General features: G+C 40.5%; 1 protein-coding gene across 15 annotated transcripts in view; it reads right to left on the reverse strand.

The window, feature by feature from the left end:
* USP54 (ubiquitin specific peptidase 54) overlaps nt 1-25978 on the reverse strand; it is a 117133-nt gene that overhangs the window by 58768 nt on the left and 32387 nt on the right. For 12 of the 15 annotated variants that reach the window (XM_064144907.1, XM_064144910.1, XM_064144913.1 and 9 more), the window contains exons 2-4: nt 9332-9541; nt 8656-9125; nt 6147-6239 (exon numbers count right to left, since the gene is read on the reverse strand). In XM_064144907.1, coding sequence (XP_064000977.1) covers nt 6147-6239; nt 8656-8802 — 240 coding nt within the window. In that variant the 5' untranslated portion in view covers nt 8803-9125; nt 9332-9541. Of the gene's footprint in view, nt 1-6146; nt 6240-6461; nt 6682-8655; nt 9126-9331; nt 9542-20677; nt 20697-25978 lie in introns of those variants that run through there. The other 3 variants (XM_064144912.1, XM_064144914.1, XM_064144916.1) reach the window with 3 other exon arrangements.

Below are 25978 nucleotides of genomic sequence, written 5' to 3' on the forward strand. Positions count from 1 at the left end.
GAGGAGGCAGTTAGTCTGCGAGACCTTGTAGATGTGCTGAGACAACAATACTCAAGTGAGAGGAGTGCTGTGAGGTTAGCTGCCAGGAGAGAGGATGGTTCCAATGAGTTTAGGAATGCTATGAGGAAGATTGTGTTAGGCCCGGCACCACCAGAACAACAGGAGGAAGAGGAGGAAGATGACATCCAAGGCTCCAAGGATCCACTCAGAGAGGTCAGGGAAGTTAGGAAGGAATACACAAGAGAATCAGGTGAGCCAATCTTAAGCTGGCTAGTGAGATGCCGTGGCATTGGTGCTAATGCCCTGCAGGTAGGAGACAAGTCTGCCAAGCAGCTGGGACCACTCACTAAGGAGAGTGGAGTGGACAAACACCTGGCATGTCCTCTTGGTAGGGTTAGCTTGTGGACACGCCTTCTGTTGGCTGTGGCTATGAGATATCCTTCCCGAGATGATTTGCCATGGGCTGCCAAGAAGTGGAACACCGTTGAGCAGGGAATTAAGCTTCTGAAGGAGTTTGCTGTGAAGGAAGTGCTTTATGGAGATCATGGTACTCATGAGCCTGACGATATTCCTTTGGGAACAGGTCTCATGAAGAAGCTGATTAAGCTTGCTCCTTCATCCTATGCTAACATCTTGGCCAGTAAGTTTCTAGCAAGGAGTGATAATGGAAGATCTTTCACTGTTGGTGAATTCACTGATCAGCTCAGGCAGATTGAGGACAGCTTGTCACACTCTGGCCTAGTCTCTGCCATAAAAACTCTAGGTACAGAGATAAGGGATGGCATCAAAGAGAGTATGAAAGAACTGAAGGAGGATCTCAAAAACATTACTAATCTGGTAAAGGATACCGTTCCTGCATCATCTGAATGGGTGCATGTTTCTGCAGTCAGGAACAGACGCCCACCTCCTGCAAGGCAATTCCAGCCTAGGAGGAGACAAATTCCACCTAGACAGCAGCAATCACGTGCGTCACTGTGGATACTTCTGCGTGACACATACGGTGAGAACATGAACAAATGGGATGGTAAACCTACTTCAGCTCTTTCAAAGAGGGTCAGGGATCTGCAGAGTGGCAGAAACAGAGGCAGCAATGCCAGGAAAGTAGCTGTCACTTCTTCAGCTCCTGAGAGCAACTGCAATTGTTCCAACAGTTGCAGTTCCTCTCACAACAACACCCATCATTGTGTACACCCCACATGCCATGTTCAGCATTAGGGGTGCCCTGCCTCCAGCCAGGAGGAGGAAAGGGATAGTGGAGAGAACCGAATCTATTGGAATGTATTCATTAGGTGGCCTGGCAGTTCAAGAGTTCGGAAATACAGGGCTTTAGTTGACACAGGTGCTCAGTGTACTTTATTGCCATCAAATTGCAAAGGGACAGAGTCCATTTCTATCTTTGGAATCACTGGTGGATCTCAAGAGTTAACTAAGATACAGGCTGAGATCAGTTTAACTGGTAAAGAGTGGAAGACACATACTATTGTAACTGGTCCTGATGCGCCTTGCATTCTGGGAATTGACTTTTTGAGACAAGGTTGTTTCAAAGATCCTAAGGGTCATAAATGGGCTTTTGGTATAGCATCTGTAGAGATTGAGGATGATAAATTGACATTGTCCATTAGGCCTGAACTTTCTGATGAATCTGCAGTTGTGGGACATCATGACATAGAGGACCTGGAAGTGCCAATTGCAACTCAAACTGTTCATCATAGGCAGTACAGAACTAACCGTGACTCTTTGTTGCCCATTCATCAGCTGATTCGTCAGTTGGAGAGTCAGGCTGTCATCGAGAAAGCTCATTCACCTTTCAACAGTCCCATCTGGCCTGTGCGTAAACCTACGGGCGACTGGAGACTCACAGTTGACTTTCGTGCCCTCAACGAGGTGACGCCACCCATGAGTGCAGCTGTGCCGGACATGCTGGAACTCCAGTACGAGCTGGAATCGAAGGAGGCTAAATGGTATGCAACCATAGACATTGCTAATGCTTTCTTCTCTATTCCCATAGCAAAGGAGTGCAGGCCTCAGTTTGCATTCACCTGGAGAGGAATCCAGTACCAGTTCAATCGTTTGCCTCAGGGGTGGAAACACAGCTCAACCATCTGTCACTCAGTCATCCACAATGCACTGGAGAAAGGTAAAGCTCCAGAGCACATCCAGTACATCGACGACATCATTGTGTGGGGCCAAACTGCTGAGGAAGTCTTCGAGAAAGGTAACAAAATCATTGACATTCTGTTGCAAGCAGGTTTTGCCATTAAGAGAGACAAGGTCAAAGGACCTGCCAAGGAAATTCAGTTTCTGGGAGTGCGGTGGCAGGATGGTCGCCGTTACATTCCTCAGGATGTGATCAACAAAGTCTCTACCATGGCAGTTCCCACCAGTAAGAAGGACACACTTGCTTTTCTTGGTGTGGTGGGATTTTGGAGACTACACATTCCTGGTTTCAGTCAGATTGTCAAACCTCTGCATGATGTGACTCGTAAGAGAAACAATTTTGAGTGGGGACCTGAACAACAAGCAGCCTTTGATCAAATCAAGCGAGAAGTAGTCCATGCAGTGGGCTTAGGACCTGTGAGATCTGGTCCGGACATTAAGAACATTCTGTACACGGCTGCCAGTGACAATGGTCCAACTTGGAGTCTTTGGCAGAGAGCTCCAAATGAGACACGTGGTCATCCACTTGGTTTCTGGGGACGATGTTACAGAGGTTCAGAGACAAATTACACTGCAACAGAGAAAGAGATTCTAGCAGCCTATGAAGGAGTGAAAGCAGCTTCTGAAGTGATTGGAACTGAGTCACAATTGCTTTTAGCTCCTAGACTGCCAGTTCTTAACTGGATGTTCAAAGGCAAAGGTTCATCACCACATCATGCCACAGATGCAACCTGGTCTAAATGGATGGCTTTGATAACCCAACGAGCACGAATGGGTAACCTTGACCGACCTGGTCTGGTGGAGGTGATCACCACCTGGCCGGAAGGCACAGACTGTCCCAAACCTCCAGAGGAGAAAATAACTCGTGCTGAGGAAGCTCCTCCCTATGGTGATCTCTCTGATCAGGAAAAGAACTATGCTTTGTTCACAGATGGTTCCTGTCGTCTTGTTGGGAACAAGCGAAGATGGAAGTCAGCGGTTTGGAGTCCAACCAGGAGAGTTACCGAAATGAAAGATGGAGAAGGAGAATCCAGTCAGTTCGCTGAGGTAAAAGCTGTTCAACTTGCTCTTGATGTGGCTGAACGTGAGAATTGGCCTATCCTTTACCTCTACACCGACTCGTGGATGGTAGCCAATGCTCTATGGGGTTGGCTAAAGGACTGGAAGAAGAATGGTTGGCAGAGGAAAGGAAAGCCTATTTGGTGTGCTGATCTATGGCAGGACATTGATGCACGGCTGGAGAAAACTCCAGTGAAGGTGCGGCACGTAGATGCACACATGCCTAAGAGCAGAGCAACTGAGGAACATCAACATAATCAGAAGGCAGATCAAGCTGCTAAGATTGCTCAAGTTGATACCAACTCTGAACTTGACATTGACCTTGATTGGAAACACCAAGGTGAGCTGCTCTTAGCTCGGTGGGCCCATGACTCATCTGGACATCAAGGCAGAGATGGAACATACCGATGGGCTCGTGATAGGTCAATTGACTTGTCCATGGACGCTATCACCCAAGTCATCTATGACTGTGACATTTGTGCTGCTATTAAGCAGGCTAAGCGAATCAAGCCCTTATGGTATGGTGAGAGATGGTCAAAGTACAAGTATGGTGAAGCCTGGCAGATTGACTACATCACTTTACCTAGATCTCGTTCTGGCAAGCAGTATGTGCTGACGATGGTAGAAGCCAGCACTGGATGGTTGGAAACCTACCCAGTTCCACATGCTACTGCACGTAACACCATTGTTGGTTTGGAGAGACAGATCTTGTGGAGACATGGAACTCCAGAGAGAATTGAGTCAGACAATGGTACTCATTTCAAGAATAATCTTGTGAAAAACTGGGCCAAAGAGCATGGTATTGAATGGATCTATCACATACCCTACTATGCACCAGCTTCAGGGAAGATTGAACGCTACAATGGTTTGCTGAAGACCACCCTAAAAGCCATGGGGGGTGGAACTCTGAAAAACTGGGACAAACATTTAGCAGAAGCTACTTGGTTGGTAAATAGTAGAGGTTCAGTAAATAGAGCAGGACCTGCACAATCAGATTTGGTCCAAACAGTAGACGGTGATAAAGTTCCTGTTGTACATGAAAAGAATCTGTTAGGGAAAACTGTTTGGGTATTTTCTCCTTCAGGCGAAGGGAAACCTGTCCGAGGGGTGGTATCTGCTGAAGGTCCTGGTCATACATACTGGGTAATGCAGGAGAATGGTGAAATTCAGTGTATTCCACAGAGAAATCTAACCTTAGCTGAGAGAGTTTAAATTCAAGCTGTTAGGAGTTTTCTGTTCTAGGTAACATCGGCGCCCAACACTGAGAACATCTACGATAGAATCTACAGTACGTGAGCACGAACCCAACATCACCTGGGAGTCCCTGTTCTGAGCTTTTGAATCACCTACATCTGATTGAAGTGTGAACTGAACTTGTATATATTGTTTTAGTGTAAATATCGGTTTAGATTAGAGTAGATAATTCTCAGCGATACTCTGAGCGAAGTAGACAAGGGGTGGATTGTGCTAGTTTGAAGCAAGCTGGAATGTTTTGGTACAAGAACTAGATAATGGGCAGTGAAATGAAAAACAATTGATGTCAACTTCTCTCACAGTCTCGCTGAGAGCTCTGGGAAGAAGAAGTAAACATTCTCCATTTTGTTTCTCTCTCTTGCTTTGGCCTTAGACCTGGTCACATCTCATTAACCCTGCTCCTACTAACCTTGCTCCCTAACCTCTTGGCTGCACCTCTCTTCTTCCTGAGAACTGGGGTAAGGTTGAGAGGGCCGGGGGGAGGTGTTGGGGTGGTTTGAGAGCCCCTCCTGGGGACTCAGGTTTCTGGGAGGGGAGTTGTGCTTTTGTATTGTTTATCCTTTGTATATTTCTGTATATAATTGTAAATAACTGTATATATTGTAAATAGCTGCTTGTAAATTCTGCTAGCTGTAAATAAATTGCTTCATCTATATTCCCAGGGGCCGTCTGAGTTAGCTGGGGCAAATTCAAAAGTGTGGGAGGGGCGGGGTAACCCCCAAACCATCACATCACTTAACAGTAGCAAGACAACTATTATACTATATTGCCTGTGAACTTCAGATGACCTTAATTTAAACCTTGCACTGTCTGTTTTGTTCTGTTGTCTTTTCAACAATTAACAGATATACTTAGTTGGGTTTACAACCCATTTGTGATTAAACAAAATGTCTCACTCCAAACTTCAGCATGAAAAAAACCACTGCACTGGAAGATTGAAGTTGTTTTCACTGTGCTTGCATCATGTTTATTTCTCCAACACGGCTAGGGCAAGCTGTGGGTGTGAAGCAGCAAAACTTAGAAAAGAAGGTACAAAACTCAGAAGTTCTAAAAATTAACAGGTAGAGACAAATATAGATGTAGAATTGCTCATTTTAGGTAACTACATAACATCTGGAATCAGAGGCAGCATCTACAACAGTCATTGCATCTGAATTTACAAACAAAACTGTTTTTTTTTAAAAGAGAGATCATAAAGAGCTGAGTCATTTAATGCAGACATAAATATTTACAGTAGGAAATACCTTTTAGGCTTACATAATCAACAGTTTTGAATGGAACAGCTTAAAGCTAAATGGTCTTCCCCACACTGACATTTCAAGTAGCTCTGAATGAAAGGCAGCTTCTGAAGAGCATTCCAACTGTATAGAATACGAAGCTTAGAAACCAAATGATAAATTAGAAAAATAAACTGATGTTTTACTGCCTGAACTAATCTTTCAAACAACATCGAGGCTCACAACGACCTACATTCCATTGATAAGAGTCCTACAATAATTTCATAATGTTTTGGTTTAAACGTATTTTTTTTAAATAGGACTGTATGTGCCATGGACCAGTACCAATGAGATTTACCCTTGTCCTCACAAATTGTCAGACAAGTTTGATTATGCATATTAATCGAATAGCAGAAATATTTGTCCCATTAAAGGTTTTAGCTTATTTCCAACATTTACCTTCAGAGCACAGAAGATGCAAGAATCACCCATACATTTGTGCGCTGTAATTTGACGGAAACTGCGTCGAAAAATGTCCAGGTGCCACAGAACCTGAAAGGCAAGGAAGGAGCACAGCTAGTTTTATAAATATATAAAATAATGCATAAAGGTCTGATTAAAACCACACATTAAATAATTCCAGTAGTACACTAATGTCAGTGAACATCACTTCTAAATAAACAATGCCTTTTATCTAACCACAATTTGACATTTTCATCTTTCTTCCTCAGCTGTAGCATTTATGTTCATTAATTAACAGCGGGAATTTCTTACCACATGCCTTTAGATTAAAAAACTCATTTCTTTGTGTGGCAATGCCAACTTAGCACTTGCTCTGGCTGCTCCTCTGGGAGCATCATGGCCAACCACTGTGCAGCCACTCAGCAAGGCTGGACAGAGCTGCCAGGGCCACCCCATGTATTGCTGGGGCCAAAACTTGTCCATTCTTCCACCTCCTAGGCAGCCTCCTTTCTCTGAGCAGAAAGCCCAAATGCTGGAAAAAAATACAGCACCAGCAGCACATAAATTAACAGTTTCTTGCAAGTTAAAAATGATAAATTACTAAAAGTCTTTATGCCAAATATTGTCATTACAAACTGTATTTACATGTCATTGATTTTACTGCCACATTTCTAACCCTAACCTGCATTCCCTCAGGACAGGTATGTGACTAGGTATGGTCACAGCACAGCAAGCAAGCTTTTGTATGTTCTGCTAGCAACAGTAAGAGGCAATGTTTTCTTTAACAGCACTAAGTTTTATTCTGAAGTTCTACAACTAAATCTGTGCAACCTTGGGCAATGATCTAAGCTCATTTCTGTAAAACAGCAACAATATAAATCTTTGAGGTGTTTCACAGTCAACTCTATATAAATGTGGTCAGTGATGGATATCAGCTTCAACTAACAGTAACTGGACTTTCTTGTAAGCCTCAGAGTCACAAGTATTTCAAGAGGCAGAAGCTTGCAATGGAAGAGCCTCTAACCTAAATCAGGTCCTGCCAGGTTCTGGAGAGAGCAGCAAGGTCTAGGCTGGCATCTGACCAGCTAAATGCTTCATGAACATAAAGAGAGAAGCCAAATTCCTTATTTCTGATTCATTTGTCCAGAGCAACTGGCTATAAAATAAAATTAGCATTCTGAAAATTGAATGAGTCGTGCTGGTTTCAATAAGTGTTCCCAGCCAGAACAACTAGTTAACTAAACCACAGCAGACAAGTGTTACCTAAATAAATCTGTATTTTTAATGTTTATTGAACATTTGAAGTTTCAAACTTCACAAAACAACAACAACAAAAAAAAAAAACCAAAAAAAACCCAACAAACATTCAGGAACAATTTCAAAATTTTAATGTAACTGCCTCTGCAGTTTCTTGAATGTGTATATAAATAACTTAAGTGACAGGAGCAGCAAGCATTCAAGAGCCTTTCAGGTTAATACCAAACATTAAAAAAATTAAGATAAAACCTCCAAGAAGTACATATTTTAAGAAATTACTACCATCTTCAAATTCAGCTTTGACTGTAAATAATTTTTATACGCTACCTCTCTTGAGCTTTAAAAGAAAACCATCTATGTAGAGACTAAAAGCTAGGTCATATCCTTTCATCTCAAGTGTGACATGCAGCTAGTGCTAGGCTGTACTTAGTTCTGACCTAGGTTCAGTCACTTAATATTACATGTAACATCTTAACAGAAGCAATTAGCATAGTACATCACTGGAAACTCCACTTTTACTGCAAGTTCTCTTTCTACCTAGTCCTGTATCCACTGAGGGTCAGTAGTGTTTGTTTGCACCAGAGGAGGTACCCTGAACTCTGAAGTTTGTTGAGAAGCTAAAAAACCCACAATGACAGTCTGTGCTATACAGATTAAGTCACATGAAGGGATGGAAAGTAATGTGGAGAAAGAATTTTATATCCTGCAGCCAGAAGGCCTGAATCTCAAACATCAGACACTCAAAACATCTAAATGACAATACCTTTATAGCAGCCATACCACAGCACTAAATTTGACATTGGCAAAGGTCCTTCTAGATCATTTAAACTAAGTTACAAAACAGCAATCAGAAAGAAAATTTGACTACATAAAAAGGATTCTTGTATGGGTGTTATCAAACTCTAAGCCTGTTCAGGAAAAACATTACATTTACTTTCAAGAAGTAGACAAAATGCAAACTATGCAATATTCTGCTGGTTTAAAATAGTTTCTCTCTATATATATTCAAGTTCAGTTGACATATGACAAGTTTACACATAATGTTGACTTCACCATGAAAATCTGAAAATTAAAAAATGTTGCTCTGTAACTCAACTAATCTGCATTTCCAAATATAGCTTTATTCTATCTAAGACCACAAACAATTATGTACTCAAGCCTGGCTATATTTATCACACAGTCAAGCCTGTGAAAATACTACAATAGATTTAGGACAAAACCCACACATTTTTTCATTATGTATTCTTACCTGTAGAGCACTATTCAGGAAGCAACTGTTCTGTCCTGGTTCATTGCTGAGACCTTTACTGGGTGCTATTGAGGTTGTATTTCGTGGAGTAAACATGCCCTGTACATTTCCCCGACCCACAGAAAAATAATTTCTTTTCCAAGACATCTTCTAGTTTCAACTGTAGAATATGCAGGTTTACGCTGGCAGAGTATCTGACTTGATTGGAATCTTCCTTTTACTAAAATTCAAAACTGTAATAGTATCCTGTCTTCTTTAAATTACAGCTTGAACAGAATCTATGCTTTCATCAGGACACAAGCAGTTTGCTTCTGTTAAACGCTGTCCAAGATGCTGTTCTTCATTTAACGCTTGCATATGCAAAAACCTCTTTTACAAGCAGCCACATATAAAGTTTGCAAAGGGAAAGAATACATCATCATGCAAGTTTATCTCTTCTGTTTCTTCTCCCTTTACCAAACAGGCAGTTACTTCGGGGAACAAACAGCAAATCAAGGAGGTGCCAGACTCAAGAGGAAAAAGAAAAACCAACCAACCAAACAACCCCCATCTCCTCCACCCCCCACATGCCCCCCCCCCCCCCCCCCCCCCCCCGATTCTCTAATCCTTTTATAATCCTCCTGAAGAAGATGGGGAAAATCCAATTAGTAGGGGAGTAGAGAAACCAAACCAAAACCTTGTCAGCTCCCCTTCAGTTGCATCTTTGGTGATGGAAGAGACATTATCCTCAGAGGCGAAAAAGAAGCAACTCTGGGACTTGAGAGCGAAGAGCTTTAAAGGTAGCAAAAACTTTCCAACGTAGTTCTTCTGTTTCTACAAGCAATCTTTACAAGTTTCTTCTCCTGTTCCTCCTTTTGCAATCAGAATGGCCAGCCATGCCAGAAAGCTTGAGAGAGAAAAATAATCAAAGGCTTGCGTCATTTAATTACTCTCTTGGTTTTGTGGTGTTCTGCCAAGACCAGTGTTGCCTCACCTCCCACAATACACTGAATCTTCTGAGACAAAGCAAAAAATATAAAACTTTCTCCACCCAAGAAATAAAATAACATGGAAAAGAACAGAGAATTACAAAAAAAGTACGTGAGAGCAAAAGGTCTGAAGTATGTTGGAAAGGTCAAGGAGGTATTTAGGTTTCAAAAATAAAACACAATACTCATGTGAACTCCAGAGCAGCTTTCATACACATCTTTTAAAATCTTCAGGTGTTCAATTTATGATCTCTTAGTCATTCAAATAGCAGTATGAGGATTCGTGATTCTGCGAATATAAGCTACTACACTGTCCACCCTAGAACTGGGATTTGCACTGAACTTCAAAGGCTGAGAAGACAAAGTTTGACTTGGCAGCCCACAGCTTTGTAAAGCAAAACAGACTCTCTCAAGGAGAAACTATGTGTACCTCTAAAAATGTTACTTAATCTAGATACATGGGCCACACCATTTCTTTCAAAAGACAGTGATGCTCTGAAGAAGCCAGAAGAATCCTGCAGTAGAAATTGCTCTTCCAATCCCAATTTTTTTTCCCTCATTTCACAGGAAATATAGAAAATAATCTGACTTGAGAAATCCCTAGAAACAGATTCAACAAGACTTGTGGCCAAATACTTTTCAAGTTTTTACAATTGTAATCCATCTGTATTTACTTTATAGACAATTGCACAATATTTTGCAGGGACACTCCCAATGACATTTAGAAACATCCCATTTTAATGCACATAGTTGGTAACAACCAACTGTACCTATTATGGCTGATATAATCAAAATTACTCCACAGGTACAAAACTAGGTACGAAAATAGCAACTGCAGCATAAAACTTGTTATGAAATAGACACACAGTGTTTGCGCATCAGCAAAAATTAACTAAGATAATAATTTCTTGCAAAGATATCCTGGGTATCTGAAGACACATTTTTTGCCTTCTATACAAATAGAGATTTTTTCTTGTCAAAACACAGGAAAAACTTCCTCAGTAAGTCTGAATGTGTTACAGTGACCCAACCCATTCCCCTCTAGTAATATTTCATTCATGCTTCTACTAAACTGATTCTACAAATATATTAATGAAATCTTAGCACTGCTGTAAGGCAGGAAAATATCTATACACAGATGAATATTATTCGTGGTTGTCAGCATGCCACACACAACTTTCAGATGTGCTTGCAGATACAGACTATTACCATGCTTGTCGTGCAACATTCCTAGGCACTGAACATACACAGGAGTCATTTCAAAGCAATTTCAGCCTCAGCTCAATCCTTTAATGAACCATGACCCAACCATGCCATGTGACATAATTCAGTTTCAAGCAACAATTTAGGAATCTCTTTAAGCTGGTAGCACTTCTAATGGGTGCAGAGGCTAAGCCTGTGCTGCAGAGAAAGAGCAGAACACAGCATGAAAAGGTCTAAGGCAAGCAGGCTCCATGCTAGCTCACAAAAATCCCTGAGCTACTGAGCACTCTGTACTTTCCATAGCACCTAAGAAAATTGGAAAATACAATCCAAACATGTCCAAGAAGCACAGCTGTGAGCACCACCCATTCAGTGGACTTTAAATTCAAAACCACATTCTGCTCTCAGAGTTATAAAGCTTTACTTACTGAGTCAAACTGTCTCCACCAGGATAAAGTGAATAAATTTCTTCTATTAATGTCTATGATCTTAGAACCAGAATCAGGTCAGAGCTTTGTAGCCTATCATTGCAGTAAGAGTATTGGAAGCTGACCATTGACTTTTGCAGTAACTGCAAGTTTACTACCTGCACTGTGTTTGCACAGGCTTAGCAGAACTGACTTCTTCCAACCACAGGTTCGCTGTGATTGCTCATAAGAGCAAGTTCCAGTTGTTTATTTGCTTATGTGGCCTTTACAGAACTAAGAACAATCAGAACACATTAAAGCTGGTAACCAGCCAGTTATGAAGAACACAGATCACTGGAGATAAATAGCAGCTTCACACTTTGCCAACCTCTAAAAACTTACTGATGATATATAATAGCTACAAAACGTGAGTTCTAATTTACCTGAAATATATGAAAGACACTGATTGAACAGATATTTACAGACCCACTACCTTCTGCTCCATGAAAAAGCAAGCAGGAAAAAAAACCCACCTGTGAAAAGCAACCATCATAACCAAAATAACATGTTCTGTTTCCATCACTACTGATGAGCTATCAGTAGGAAAAAAGCTAAGTTTCCCATACTTTAAAGACTAAACATACAATTGCTAAGAAAAGAGCAGCGATCTGCAAGAGAACAGGAAGGTCACTGCCACCCAAGCCCGTCAGCAGAGGAAGGTGATCTCCAAACTCGCTACTTCTCCCAGACACCGTGCTGCCTGCAAGTCCCAACCACAGAACTCAAGAAAACCTTACTTTGTGAAATTAATCACAGTAACACTCTGGTGATATACACCACAAGCTCCAAAGAATGACATAGTTCAGTGTCAAGAAAATATTTTCATATTATTGTTTCTGATTATTTTTGAAAAAGACTGCTGCCCTATAAGAACACACACAATCCAACAGTTTCAGCAGTACAAGGAAAAGCCCTATGGCTGAACTGCTGATGGAGTTGCCATCTTTTGTACCATTTCAATATTAGGTGACAACTACTGCAGTTCCACATAACTCTTGGCTAAAAAAAAAAAACAAAACACACATGCACAAAATAAAGGAAAAAAAAGGAACAAAAAACAATGAGAAAGAATCAACAAGGAAAAAAAAGGACCACAAACTCATAAAACCCCAAACCAGCTGTAGCTACTGTATGTCCTACTGACATTTTAGCATGACTCCAGAAAATGTAGTCTGAAGTTAAGTAAAAAAGGTATTGTCAGACCTATGAAAACTGTTCTTACAGAAATGAGACAGGATTCTTATTGCTGGAAATGTTACTAATACAGATACAAGACCAAAATAAGACAGAATGCTAGATGCAAAAGCATAAATGATGTTCTTGGTTCATTACTGGAAACATTTATCTTAGAGATGCAATGAATTGAGGCTGAAAGTCTAAAAACTTTTAATGTCCTTGGATTTTGTTTATCATATTAAGAATGCTATTCACTGATACAAAGTATAAAATTAACCTGGCCAGGGTGATTTTAGTTAAACCCCTGAACAGTTGCACAGTCTTATAACAGTGTTAAGCAAATGTTATACAGAGTAAATAATAAACAAATTGTATATAAGGAGTAAACAATAAAGCCAGGAAGTTCAGTGTTCTAGATACTCCTTTGAACTCATGCACCATGGCAACAACTTTCTCTGGGAAGGAGGGAAGGCTCCCAGAAATGAGACAAACTCAATAGACAAGAGACTGGCACAGGACACTACTGCCATTACAACTCCAGCAATCCAACCATACAACCTCAGAGCAAAGCTGCCCATGGGTCAGCACAGGCTTAAAGAAACCCAAGTCTCTTATTGGGCCTGCAAAACAAAACAATTTGCAAGACATACAGCAGAGAAGACAATGCATAAAAGAAACTTTGTGCTTTATGCATGCATTTTTTCAATCACAATTGCTATACTGGGATGTGATGCTTTTGCTGTCAAAATCACTCCATTTGTCAGTCTTCCTCTTAAAGGAACAACTTAATTGCCCATGCCTGCCAGGAGGAACCAGCAACTGACAACACTATTGATACCCATGACAGACTTGTACTGGTCTTCCTTATTTTATATTTTGCTATTGGACAAATTCCTAGTCTGTGAAGTGCTATGAAGTTATGATAAAGCTTAAGAGAGCTTAAGGTAACTTCCCAGAACCCTCTAGAAAACCCAATTTGATAAATGGTATTTCAGACACTAAGGAAATGTTTCCACCTAGTGATGCAGAAGTCATTATTTAAATATTAAGCTATCCGTTTCTAGTAAAGACCACCAGAATTATCTTGAAGCATTGATTAAAAACAATATTCCCCAAATCCACAGCTGTACTTCATTAGAGAGTAAAGGTACAGCAAGCCTCTGACAAACATTGCAGATTTCCCAGAAGACACCACAAAGAGCATTTCTGAAAGACCATCTCAGAACAATGGAAATCAAATCTGAAGGAACTAGGCAGAATGATGAGCAAACAGGGTTAACACATACCCTTAACTAAAACTGCAGTCATTTTGGTCACTACCACTGTATCTGTAAAGCCTACCAACCACTAGACAAAAGGATAGACAGGAAACTGATGGGCCAAATTGCCTCGGGAATACAGCTCCATGAAGAGGCAATGTTGGCACTTTGAACTAGTAAAACAGCCTATTGCTTCTACAGTGATTGGAGGGAGAAAATGTACAAGCTTATATGAAGAAAGAATATGTTCTTATATGAACTTTTCCAACCAATAAATAACCCATGAAAAACAAAAAACAAAGGTACTCTATGTTTCTGTTAACTGCTCAGACCCACAAGGGGCATGGAGAGACCATGTTCTATCAAAAAATCCTAAAGTGAAACTCTGTAAGCTGCTGAGATGAAGTATAGCTTTATACTGCACAAAGATCTTCTTTACAGCAAGCAGTTTTCCACTGTCTTCATATAAAATGCTTTGATTTTTATAAAACTATAGCAGGTTGTCTTTTAAAGCAGTGTAATGAAATCTTGTGAACACTTACCTAATCTGAATCATTTGATTTCAGCCTGACAGTCAGTCAACTCTATTTAAAGAGCATTTCTAAGTAGAAAAGCTGAAGAAAGTAATTTGCTTCAAACTGAGTAAGTTTCAGTGATGGTGGAGGGATGGAAATCTTTACCTGCTTGAGTTTAATGGGAACTTATCTAATTCTTCCTTGGGGGTTGGACAGATGACCTCAAGGGTCCCTTCCAATCCATATCTATGGCTCCTAACTGCCTCCAAATACTTTCCCGGGGTTACAAATTCTTACTAGTCATTTCTGGATCCCTTCCTGAAAGGAGATTGGCTGAAAAACATCTGTCTTCTGTGCAAACTTAAAACCACACAGACTTTTGTTCAAAATAGTGGAAAACTATGTCACTTATGCAAAGGCAGTAGGGCATCCATATCCAGACTTCCATAAAGCAGCAAACATGACTCAAAGTATCTAGCTGGCTCTTCGAGAATCAGGAAAGCTACTAAACCTCATCCAGTAAAGAACTAATACAAGACAACCACTCAGAGACAAACTGCAATTAAAGAAAAGGCTTAACACACAGCTTTAAATATCTAGAGCCAGTATTATAGCCTTTTCTGATTGAAAATAATTTGAAAGATGATCTAGAATTTTCTGGAGGAAAGTATCTCTTCTTAGAGAAGAATTTGTAAGGGCCCAGTGTGGGATAATCAAGTAATAAAGGGCTTCTGTTCTAAGACAAACAATGACAAGATGAGGTCAGAACTAGAGACGCAAAGGCCACATGATTTACTTTGTATGGGGCTTATTGCCAAAACACACTTCGCTCCCCAGATAAAACTTTTACTCATATCAAAACATGATATTAACAACCACTGATGTCAGGAACACTCAGTAACATTAGGATTAACAGCTAACAACTTCAAAAAAATCTAGAATCCTGCTGCCATTATTTTCTTGACTTTACAATGCTGAATAGAAAAACTTTGCTTTGCTGCAACAGCTACCTTGTTAAGAATTTTCCTGTCAATCTTCACATTCTTTCCTTAAAACAGAAGTCAGGAGCAATCAACTTCAAAATCATATGCTGTTTACATTACAGCACCACAGATCCCTCTGTTTCATTATACCTTGATTTCAGTAACAACTGAAAGTGTTAGTGCACACACATCCACAGAGAATAAAAACCACAACTAAGTAAGAACTGGACTTTGCAGAAAAACAAGCAAATAAAACCCCAGCACCACTAGCACTTCAAAGGAAAGACAATGCAGACTAACCAAAAGCACTGAGAGTAGCAATAGTTTGACCAAATAGATGGACAGCCTTTAGGTGGAAAAATAGGTATTTTCAGCAATGTGTTGAGAATGTCAAATACAGCAGTGCTCTGTTCTCTCTCATGGGGAAAGACAGAACTCAAGACAGAAATCAGTTTTCTCTATACAGGCACATAAAGGACTTTGATACCACTAATTAGCAAAAACCTCCACAGAGGGTGGGCAGACAATTCCTACCTCACTTTAACTTCACTAAGTCTGTTGTTAAACTGAATCCCTTAGCATCACATCTATCTGTCTTTTAAACACCTTCAGGGACAGGGATTCAACCACCTCCCTGAGGCGCCTATTCCAGTGTTTGAGAACCCTTTTATTGAAGAAGTTTCTTCTAATATTCAATCTAAACCTTCTCTAGTGCAACTTCAAGCTTCTCACCTCATCTGTCACCTGAGAACACCTCAGCCTCCTTTTCTCCTGATTAAACAACCCTGGTTCCTAGCTGGTCCTCGTAAAAACTGTTCTCCAGACCCTTTGCCAGCTTCCTTGCCTTTCTTGTAGTGAGAGACTCAAAACTGAACACAGTACTCAAGGTGTGGCCTCACCAGTGCCAAGCACAAGAAGACAATCGCTCCACTGGTCCTACTGGTCACACTATTCCAGACACCGGCCAGGATGCTGTTGGCCTTCTTGGTCACATGAACACATTGCTGGCACCTGTTCAACTGGCTGTCAATCAGCATCTCCAGGCAGTTTTCCAGGCACTCTTTCCCAAGCCTGTAGCATTGCATGGGACCATTGTGAGTCAAGTTTAGGATTCTGTATATAGCTTTGTTCAATCTCATATAGTTGGCCTCAGCCCATCAATCCAGCCCGTCCAGATCCCTCTGCAAAGCCCTCCTACCCTGGAGCAGGTCAACACTCCCTCCCAGTTTGGTGTCATCTACAAAATTAGTGAGGGTGCACTTGATCCCCTTGTTCAGATAAACTGATAAAGAGATTGAAGAGAATTGGCTTCAATACTCAGGCCTGGGGAGCACTCATGATCGGCAGCTGGGGCTAGACAATATATTTGATAATATCATAAAATGATTTACTCCCTCTTTTCTCTTAGGTCAGAATAGTATTTAGTATTAAAATAATAGTTATAGCTTATTCTCAAATGATTAATTCACTGCATATTGTGTTTTACCTATATCACCATTACTACATATGGTGTTTAAAATTCACATTTTTGCCGAATAACAAACCAAGGTGCAAAACTAAAGCAGTGTAAACTCATGCAAGCAAAGCATAGGCAGAGAGAGTAAAGAATGAACAAGTAGAAGTTTTAAGATGCCTATGCTGGGTCTCAGTATTAAATGCTTCCATAATTTTTTTTCTGCCTTGCTAAAGCTGACAAGCAGGAATACACTGTGGAATGTTATAGATTAATAGTTCCACATAAAAATATAGAACCATACACCCAGCACCCACAGCATGCTGATTATTCCTTTTTTTAAACCAGTCATCTGTGCTGTATAGCTATAAATAACACCTTGGCAGAATCACGAGTGTGCACATACATGCATAAGCAAATAATTTCAGCTTGGGTTTAAGATCATTACTGTTTAGTTTTAGAGGAATAAGCATAATTAACAAGAACAGAGAAAGCCATTTTTGCTTCACTTGGCTTTGTATGCAGAATCATTCGCCCCACAAAACCCACTGAAGACTTCAGAACTTGACTAAGAAAAACATTTGCACATAGCACAGGAAAAAGCTTACTGAATCAAAACATCCCATATCCACTATCAGTTAATAGCACAGGGAAAGAGTAAGACCAGTAGGCTGGGGAAAACATATCACAATATTCTACACCTCACCAACCACCTAGAACAGATGAGCAAGGAAAATAGAACCCAAAGCCTGATTTCTTGTTTTCCATACAACTGCAGCACCACAACAAAATGTGTGATTAATGAGGGGAGGAAAACTAAAGAGGAAAAGACTGCGAGTGCAAGCTACTGAGGTTTGGGGTGTGTACATTAGTTGGTTTGGTTTTTTAATTCCTTTTTAATTGAGGTCCAAACCTCAATACATCTCTAAATTGCACATGGTGCCATTGTTTCCCACTAGCAAATAAAGCTTTTGCAATATGCTACCACACCTTCCATGGGGCTCCCGCATCATAAGACCAGACCTGGCCTTGTAACCCATTGCTGGCTGAGCTGATAGCCATGGACATAATCTCTCCTCAGCTGAAGCCCTAACCTACCTCAGAATCTCATGAAGTAGTAATTTTTCAGAGTTGTGTGTTTTAAAGAAGAGGAAAATGATAAATGTACAGTAACTCTGAACTCACAGCTAAACATCAAATACAGGCAAGGTGGGGGGTGGCCTCTTCTCCCAGGCAACCAGCAATAGAACAAGGGGACACAGTCTCAAGTTGTGCCAGGGTAGGTATAGGCTGGATATTGGGAAGAAGTTCTTCACAGAGAGAGTGATTTCCCATTGGAATGGGCTGCCCAGGGAGGCGGTGGAGGCACCATCCCTGGGGGTCTTCAAGAAAAGCCTGGATGAGGCACTTAGTGCCATGGTCTAGTTGATTGGATAGGGCTGGGTGATAGGTTGGACTGGATGATCTTGGAGGTCTCTTCCAATCTGGTTGATTCTATGATTCTATGATTCCTGCAAATACAGGAAAGGAACCCTTGAGTACAGGAATGTACAGGTACTTCCATTACCTGAAATTTTACTTCCATCAATAAGTCCATTACAAATAGACAAGTACTTAGCTGGTACTGTCCTGGTACCTCTGAAAGATGTAATAGAATAAATATTTTTAAGAATTTTTTTTATTTTTTTTTAATGAAGCAATTGCAAAAAAAGCCTTCAAATCCAGTTGAACCTATCATATGATGTGAACTTTGGGGCAGATGGCTAAACTAGGCTAAAGATACTTGCTTTGATTTTCATATACAATATATTTACCAGAAATACATTTCAGAAACTAAAACATTATAGCATAGTAAACACAGGTAGAAGTTTCTTTTATGCAAGGCAAACTGTATCCTGTAAATGAGTTTTCTGAAATAGAAATATTTTATTTTACATTTAAACTAAAATTAAGGTGAAGCCATAAGATCCACACATGACCTTTCACAAAATTCTGGCCTCTTTGAATTTTTTGAAAATCTGAACTCAAATTTCTAAGTTACAACTCAAATAGACTGTTTACCATAAGGAACTTCTTCCATACTGATTTAAAAAACTTACGCAACTCTTTCCTTACACATTTTAGTATCTCAAAGTGTTGGAATCTCCTGGAAAAAAAACAGCTGTTCACTCTATAAAATGCAGAAACAATGATACAATTGCCTTATATCAAAAACAGGCTTATGGAGATGATGTTATTGTTTTTATTCAGAAAGGTTATTTCATCTTCACCACAAGAGTACTGCGAAACTACCAAAAGCAAAAGGATTATTTTGTGTCCTGCTGTGGCCTGGAGATATCCACAAAGCATGAAAGAGACTCTTGTTAAGTACAAGCAGGCTCTGTCCAAATGGGTCATAGAAGCAGAAGCTGTGCAAATGCAGTATAATACAAGCTGAACAGACCAGCTGGGTGCTGGGGTAAGAAAAAGAAGAGTAATGTCAACAGCTCCGATTTTTTTTTTTTTTTCTCTGCCTGGCAATGAAATAGCACTACTGAGTGGCACCAGAAGCTATCTACAAAAAAACCCCAACACCCCAGGAAATGTTCAGGAAGAGGTATATACCAGGAAAAGAGCCTTTCCACATTATTTGCAGGTTATGCACTGGCACAAAAAGAGCAAGAAGAGGTAGTTCACAAGAGTTCATCTTTTTTGCAACTGGAAAAAGCTTGGTAAATAGGAAGTTTAAACAAAATTCTGCAGGTGCTCAGGGAAGTTGTGTTTAAACAACTGGTACATACAAAAAGGAAAACACTCCTAATAAAACATTTTGTTGTAGTTCTAGTTATTTTAAAATTGAATGAAAAAGACCAAGTTCAAGGGTATGAGCAAATGCTTTTATATACAAAAACAAGCACTGCAAAGTACCCAGCCAACCACAAAGGTTGAAGTCATTGAGCTAATACTGAAAAAGTAGCTAGAGAAAACAGCAGTCTTGCTCAACAACAGGATTTCAGCCTGGATTGAAAATAAAAGGACGTGTATTTTACTTTCTTTCAGCAGTAATTCAACTGTTACAATGCTGCTGTGGGTTTGAGATCCAGAGGAAAAACAGTTGCTCCTGTTACTCTCCCCATTCTGATCCTGCACCAATGGTTGAAAGCACTTAGGAAATTGAAGACAAGATGCTTCTGGCAGAAACCCTTCCAGCAGTGACTCCCTGGGGTGCTATAAGGTTAAGCACAAAGGATTACACAGCTTCTGGTTTAGTTCAGCCCATAACACAAGAAATTTTAAAAGTACAGCATCCTAAACTGGTATTCTGTGTACTTGGTTCTTTTTTTTTACCTCTGCAGAGAGAGGTATCCAGCCTAAATAGACATGTCTCATTCCTTCAAGCAGGGCCCCGGGTAATAGGGCTGGGGTAGAGCACAGAGAAGCTTTGGAGAAAGGACAACAGATGCACAGCAGCTCTAGGGTTTCTTACACTTCATGGCACAAAGCAGGGGATGGGGAAATAATTGGGTCTCAGGATATCACTTATGTGTTTGGTTTCTGGCTGTGCCATGTAGCATCCTTAGAGCCAAGGGTACAGCCCCATCCTGCCCTGTCCTGCCTAAGGAGGTACCAAGGGTAGAGAGGGCTCCAGGGACTGCAGAGTATGACTAGCTTTAGACATGGCACAAAATTTTCAATAGACATATGGGTCTACTCAGTGGCTGAATGGCTGGAAGAGATACAACAGACAATCTGAAAGTTGCACACAAACTTGTCTCTGTTTCTTTTTGTTACTTCTCTGGAATTTTCTCTTTAAAAAAACCCACAAACTAGTACTTATTTAAATAAAATTCAGCTTTTTTCAATGTTAAAATCCTCTAGTCTTTTGGGAGCTCATCACAGGAGAAGAGTTAGAAACATCACCTCAAACCTATAGTTTCTACAGCCTGCCATTGCAATCCAAGACGATTTCTGAAACTTACTTCTCCCCATTGTACTCAGTCTGGATTACACTCTCTTACCTACACCATCACCATCTGGAGCTAGTCAGAGGACAAAGACTTCACCTCCAGGTACACAGCTAGAGTCACAAACCAAACATTGCCCATGCCTTCTCTTGCCAAATCCTGTTAGAACAAGACAATGATATTGCTTCAGGCTCGCGTCTCCAAGCATTGTAACGCTGTACAACATAACTTCTTTTCCCCAGAATTCCCTACACAATATGCTGATGACAGAAAAAGCTGCTGAATAGACATAACTCTTGCATTTGGCAAAAGAGGGTCTGATGAAGATTTAATTGGTACAGAAACAAACACAGATCTAGAACACGGACAAGGCAATAAAACAACAAAACCAAACACTGTCCAGTTTAAAAGCCCTCTCCCTCAATAATCAGCCTTCAAGGAATGATCACATGACATCTGGGAAAGTAACATCTGTAAAAGCTATGCTTATCAGGAGGAGTTACCACACCACAATGCTATTTTCAGTCACCTCATTACGCCACAATAAATGCTTTGTTGAGAAATTAGTTACCAAGTCCAAGTTTTCCTTCAACACTAAGAGAACGCATTCAGACACACTATTACTATTATTATTACCCATTGCTTAACCAGCATTACAGATTGCAACACTTCCTTACACACACCTGTAAGAGAGACAGGAAAAAACAAGAATATTCTACTCAGGTTAAGAGTCTGTACATCCTTCCTTTGTGGTTAGGAAAATAAATCATATGTGTGTATGTCACATATGTAACCAAGTGGCTAACCTTGGTTAAGTCTTATGTCTCTGGTCAATTGGGACTGAAGTCACACCATCTGAAGTTAAACTGCTCTGAGCTTGAGCCAAAATATGCGGTTTTAAGATGTATTTTCTTTTCTAGACCAGAAGGAAATTTTTCTTGCTTTTTTAGCCTTCTGATTTTCACCTAGTCCCTCTAAATTCTCCAATTTGATATACTCTGGTGACCCAGTTACTCACTTACCTATTAGGACAGCAACAGTAATGCACATCCTCTTGTGGAATCAAGTACATCAGTTATCAAAAGTATTATTGTGATTCCAAATGTCAGAACTTGAAAACACGTGGATGGAAAATAGATAAAATTAACGACGCTCCACACTATTCTTTGGAAGAAGTAAATCTTGCCTCAGCTTACAGCTGAGAACTCCCAGAAGAAACAGCAAGTGATTAGCATCAGTTGGCTCTTGGTAGAGTCAAAAACTGTCATACTGCAAAAACTTCCTACAAATATATTTGTTCCAGATCCATTTTGCTTCTTGATTACTAGAAAAAGTCTTCTTCTTGAATAAAAGTATATATAAGTTTGTAACTATTTGGAAGGGTAGAATGAACATAATTTTAACGCATTGCTTTGACTATACCCTACTATTTGCCCTTCCCACTGCACAATGGTCTCCCTGCATTTGCTTCCAAGAGCCCTCAGGTCTAGCCTACTATTGACTTTTCCAATTGGAAGTGCATTATTAAATCCTGCCCCTAAAGCTGACCATGTCAGCCTTTGCCAGGCATTTGTTATATTACAAAGCAAGTGCTTCAGTTTTCTCTCCCTCAGAGAAGATGGAAACATACCAAAAACATCTACAAAACTATCTGGCTATCCTCCAAATCATTCTTTTCCTGCCAAACACAGAGAAACTCAGCAGCAAGGCAGCAGGTATGCCAAAACCATTGTTCATCACGACAGTCACCACAGTCTGCTTCCTTTGCTCCTCTGGCTCTGTGTCATGTTTCTCTGGCCTTAGATGGGGTTGGGGGGAGCTCTCTAACTCGTAATCAGCCTGTCCAGGTTTTTTTTAAGACACCTACAACTCTGAGACTACTGCAGTACCCTGTATGTCTAACTACGCTACAAATTAATGTTAGAAAACACATAAACCCCTTTATGTTAACCACAGAGTTTCTATTTCTCAGAGAAAAGCAAGAGGTTCCTCAAAGTGTTAGTTTAAAAACTTGCGGGGGGGGAGGGGGGACAATTTTTTTTTTTTTTAATGAAAAAGGGGGGGGGAAGCCTAAGGCTTGTTTAAGTCCTATCTAATACAATGTATTAGAAAAAGTACCAATCACCTCATGAGAAAACATAATGTCTGAGAGTGACCTTGTGTGAACAAATTAAGTCAAAACCTCAGAGCCACTGAAGCAGGTTAGAGGTCTCTCCCCTCTCCACCCCAGTGCTCTGTGGCAGGCAGTTACTATTTCTGCTCTTTGGATCACAGAAGCAAAATTCAGCTTACCAAATGTCCTGGAGTCCTGTACCCCTAAATTCCTCTCCTGCCCGGACTTCGCGGGGAAAGGGGAAAAGCCGCCTGGTTTCCCTCCCCCCTCGCCTGCCCTGCAGCCGTGAAGGGGGGGAAGACTGCCCCGTGAGTTCCCGCGCTGGAGCCAGGCTGGGATTGGCCATGCGCTTTCGCGCCTCTTCCCACCTTCGGGGTTCCCGCTTTGGAGTTTTGCCTGTGCCTGGACGTATGCGTCTGCCTGAGCTCACACACTCTCCTCGCCTGGACTGCAGAGACCTTCAAAGGGATTGCTTTCCTATTGACACCTTTGTGTGCCTAACGACCCTTAACGACCTCTTAACGATTCACCTGCAGCCGCTGAAAGGGAGCGAGAGAGAGAGAAACAGACCACACCAGGAAGCCTGAGTGAGTTATTTGGCTTAGCTTAATTTAGTAAGAAACCGCTATTAATAGCTAACGCCTTTTCCAACTTCTGACTTCCAAAATAGTCAGATTATTGATAGTATCCCTGTAGTTTAATTCTCATGCGACTGAATCTGCTTATTAAACTAAATTGATCTTTGTATATATAGTTGTGGGGACAGGTTTTTTGGAAAATAAAAATAACTATTTTTGATAAATTCCCGACTCGGCCACATATTAATTCCTGCTCTCCGCAACACCAAATTAACCCTTCGAGGGCAATGGGAAGAGGAGAAGAGGAGGGGCTTGCTCTATTTCCTCATTTAGTAACCTGAATCAAGTCATCAAGAAGTTACAGCCAGCATAAAGAGAGCAGCATCTTCTCTTTCAGGTGTGGAACAGCTGAGCTCTACCTTGGCAGATTACAATCACTATCTAAGGCAGCCTAAAACACAGCAGAATTGAAAAAGGTTATTCTTAAAGAAGTTTATTATACTGAATGAAGAGCAGAGGAAATTACACATAGATTTCTCTCCCACACCTCTTCTGATGACAAAGTCTAGCGCAAGATTTATCATTTTGTAGAATTAAAACCTCTGCCTATTACCAACCAGATGAAACGAAGTCTGTGTTTTTGTTTCAAATTTACAAATTTAAACAAAGATGTACTCCATGCTAAACTGAAGCAGTGAGAAACATGGAATAGGAGTGGTAGACTTCCAAAATTCACAGAATAATTACTATTTATTTTGGAAACAAGAAGTGTTACAGAGGGCAGGGGATCAGGAAACCAGCCACAGTCGAGTTGACTTTCACAAATTAAAATAGAAAACCCTGATATGTTTATTATCTTGCTTCATTATTAACTTTCTAACAGAATTCGACAAGTAGAGGGAAACAAAACCACATCTAAATTATCAAAACAACAAAAACAAAAAACCCTCAAACAATCCTTGTAGCTTCTGACTAGGTAATAGTTAATGCTGTAATGTAACAGCCATGGGAAATGAACTGCCAGCATACCTTCTACTTGTGACATATTTCAAGGGGAGAAGAGATTCTAGCTGGTTTTATCCACACGTTTAACACGCATACTACTACTCAGAAGCTATGACATGGTGAACAAGAGGCAGCTTATTATGACTTAGAAACTGCTTTTCAGTTAGGTAGAGAACATAAAATGTACATATTCTAAACACGATTTGACAGGACTAGAATACTGAAACGCAAACTATTACATTCAAGTAATCCTCTTCTTTGCATCTTAGAAACAAAGACCATTCATATGGAAAAATCTGTATTTTTCTACCTTTCAGTACCACATATGAGATGATTCCCGAGATAACTTGGATTCAATGAAAATACCAGTCTTGTCAGGGCAGTGGTGAAACTGAATTAAAATAACAGATTGCAAAATTAGGAAGATCGACCTTCAGAGGCCACTTTCTGTTGCATGAACTCCACACTGATACTGCCAACAAAAGCTGGAGATCAGAGCAGGTTGGAAAAACTCTCACAGGACTTGCCGCTTGAATAACTGCTATGAGTAATACTTGCACAGAAAAAAATATTTAAGGGCATAGGAAAGTGTTAGAATAGAGGGGGGAGGGGAAAATTTACTGTTTCAAACAATAGGAAGCTGTTAAAACAAGAAAACAACGGCCTCCCCCCCCCCCGCCCCCGCACAGGAAAGTCTCATTTGAAAAGGTTGCCCCCCTTTGCTACCTACCAGGCAGGCAACTCTGACAACAGAGATAAGGCCAGAGTCCCGCCCCCACTTATCAACAATTCCCTTCCGAAACAGGGCCAGGCAGGAGGGAAAGGTGGTTTTCAAAACCTTTATAAAAGATACCATCTTGAGGGCCAGAGGAAGGGGAGACAGCGCTCTAAAGGATGACTTTGTTTTGCAGCAGCAGCCTGTCTGTGCAAGGCAGGGCTCACAAGTGAACTAGTGAGGCTCCTGCAGACTATTTAGTTAAACATCAAGGATGTTTTCTCTAGGAGGGGCTGATAACTGGGAGTGACATGTGGCCATTTAAAAGGAAAAAAAAACGCAAAGAATTCAAAATATGGCTTCAGTTTTGATCCCTAGGCTTAAAGCCCCACAGTTGCAATGCAAATTTGAAAGCAGTTTTCACAGATCAACTATTGCAAGACAATTCCTCGAACCATCCCTCGAGGTTCAAAGATAGTGATACAGATCAAGGAAAAAAGAAATTTATTCAGAAAAACAACTTCCTATCCCCAAAACTTCCCATAAGCTCAGGTTTTCTAATCTGAGAAACAGCATTATTACATGATTATTCCCAGACCCTCTTACAGTATAGCTCCAGGACATGGGTGCCATTCCCATTCAGCATCAATCCGATTTTCCAACATGGTTATATTCATAGCAGAGACAGGGAGAATTACTGTATATCCAAGACCAAAATAACTTCTTTAACCAAAACTGGTTATGTTGCAAAAAACAATTCACACCATTGTCTTTCTGTCCTAGCACAATATAATGGTAACAAACAGAATCAGACTGAAATAACACTTTGGACCATACAAGGTACTGAAGATACTATCTCCAGTGGGACCACTTACCTAATAGAAAGGAACAATGCAAAAAGGAAGCAGCTGAAATACAATTAAATTGGTTTGTCTTATGAACAA

The sequence above is a fragment of the Pogoniulus pusillus genome, chromosome 6 (genome assembly GCF_015220805.1).
Source record: "Pogoniulus pusillus isolate bPogPus1 chromosome 6, bPogPus1.pri, whole genome shotgun sequence".
Lineage (NCBI taxonomy): Eukaryota > Metazoa > Chordata > Aves > Piciformes > Lybiidae > Pogoniulus > Pogoniulus pusillus.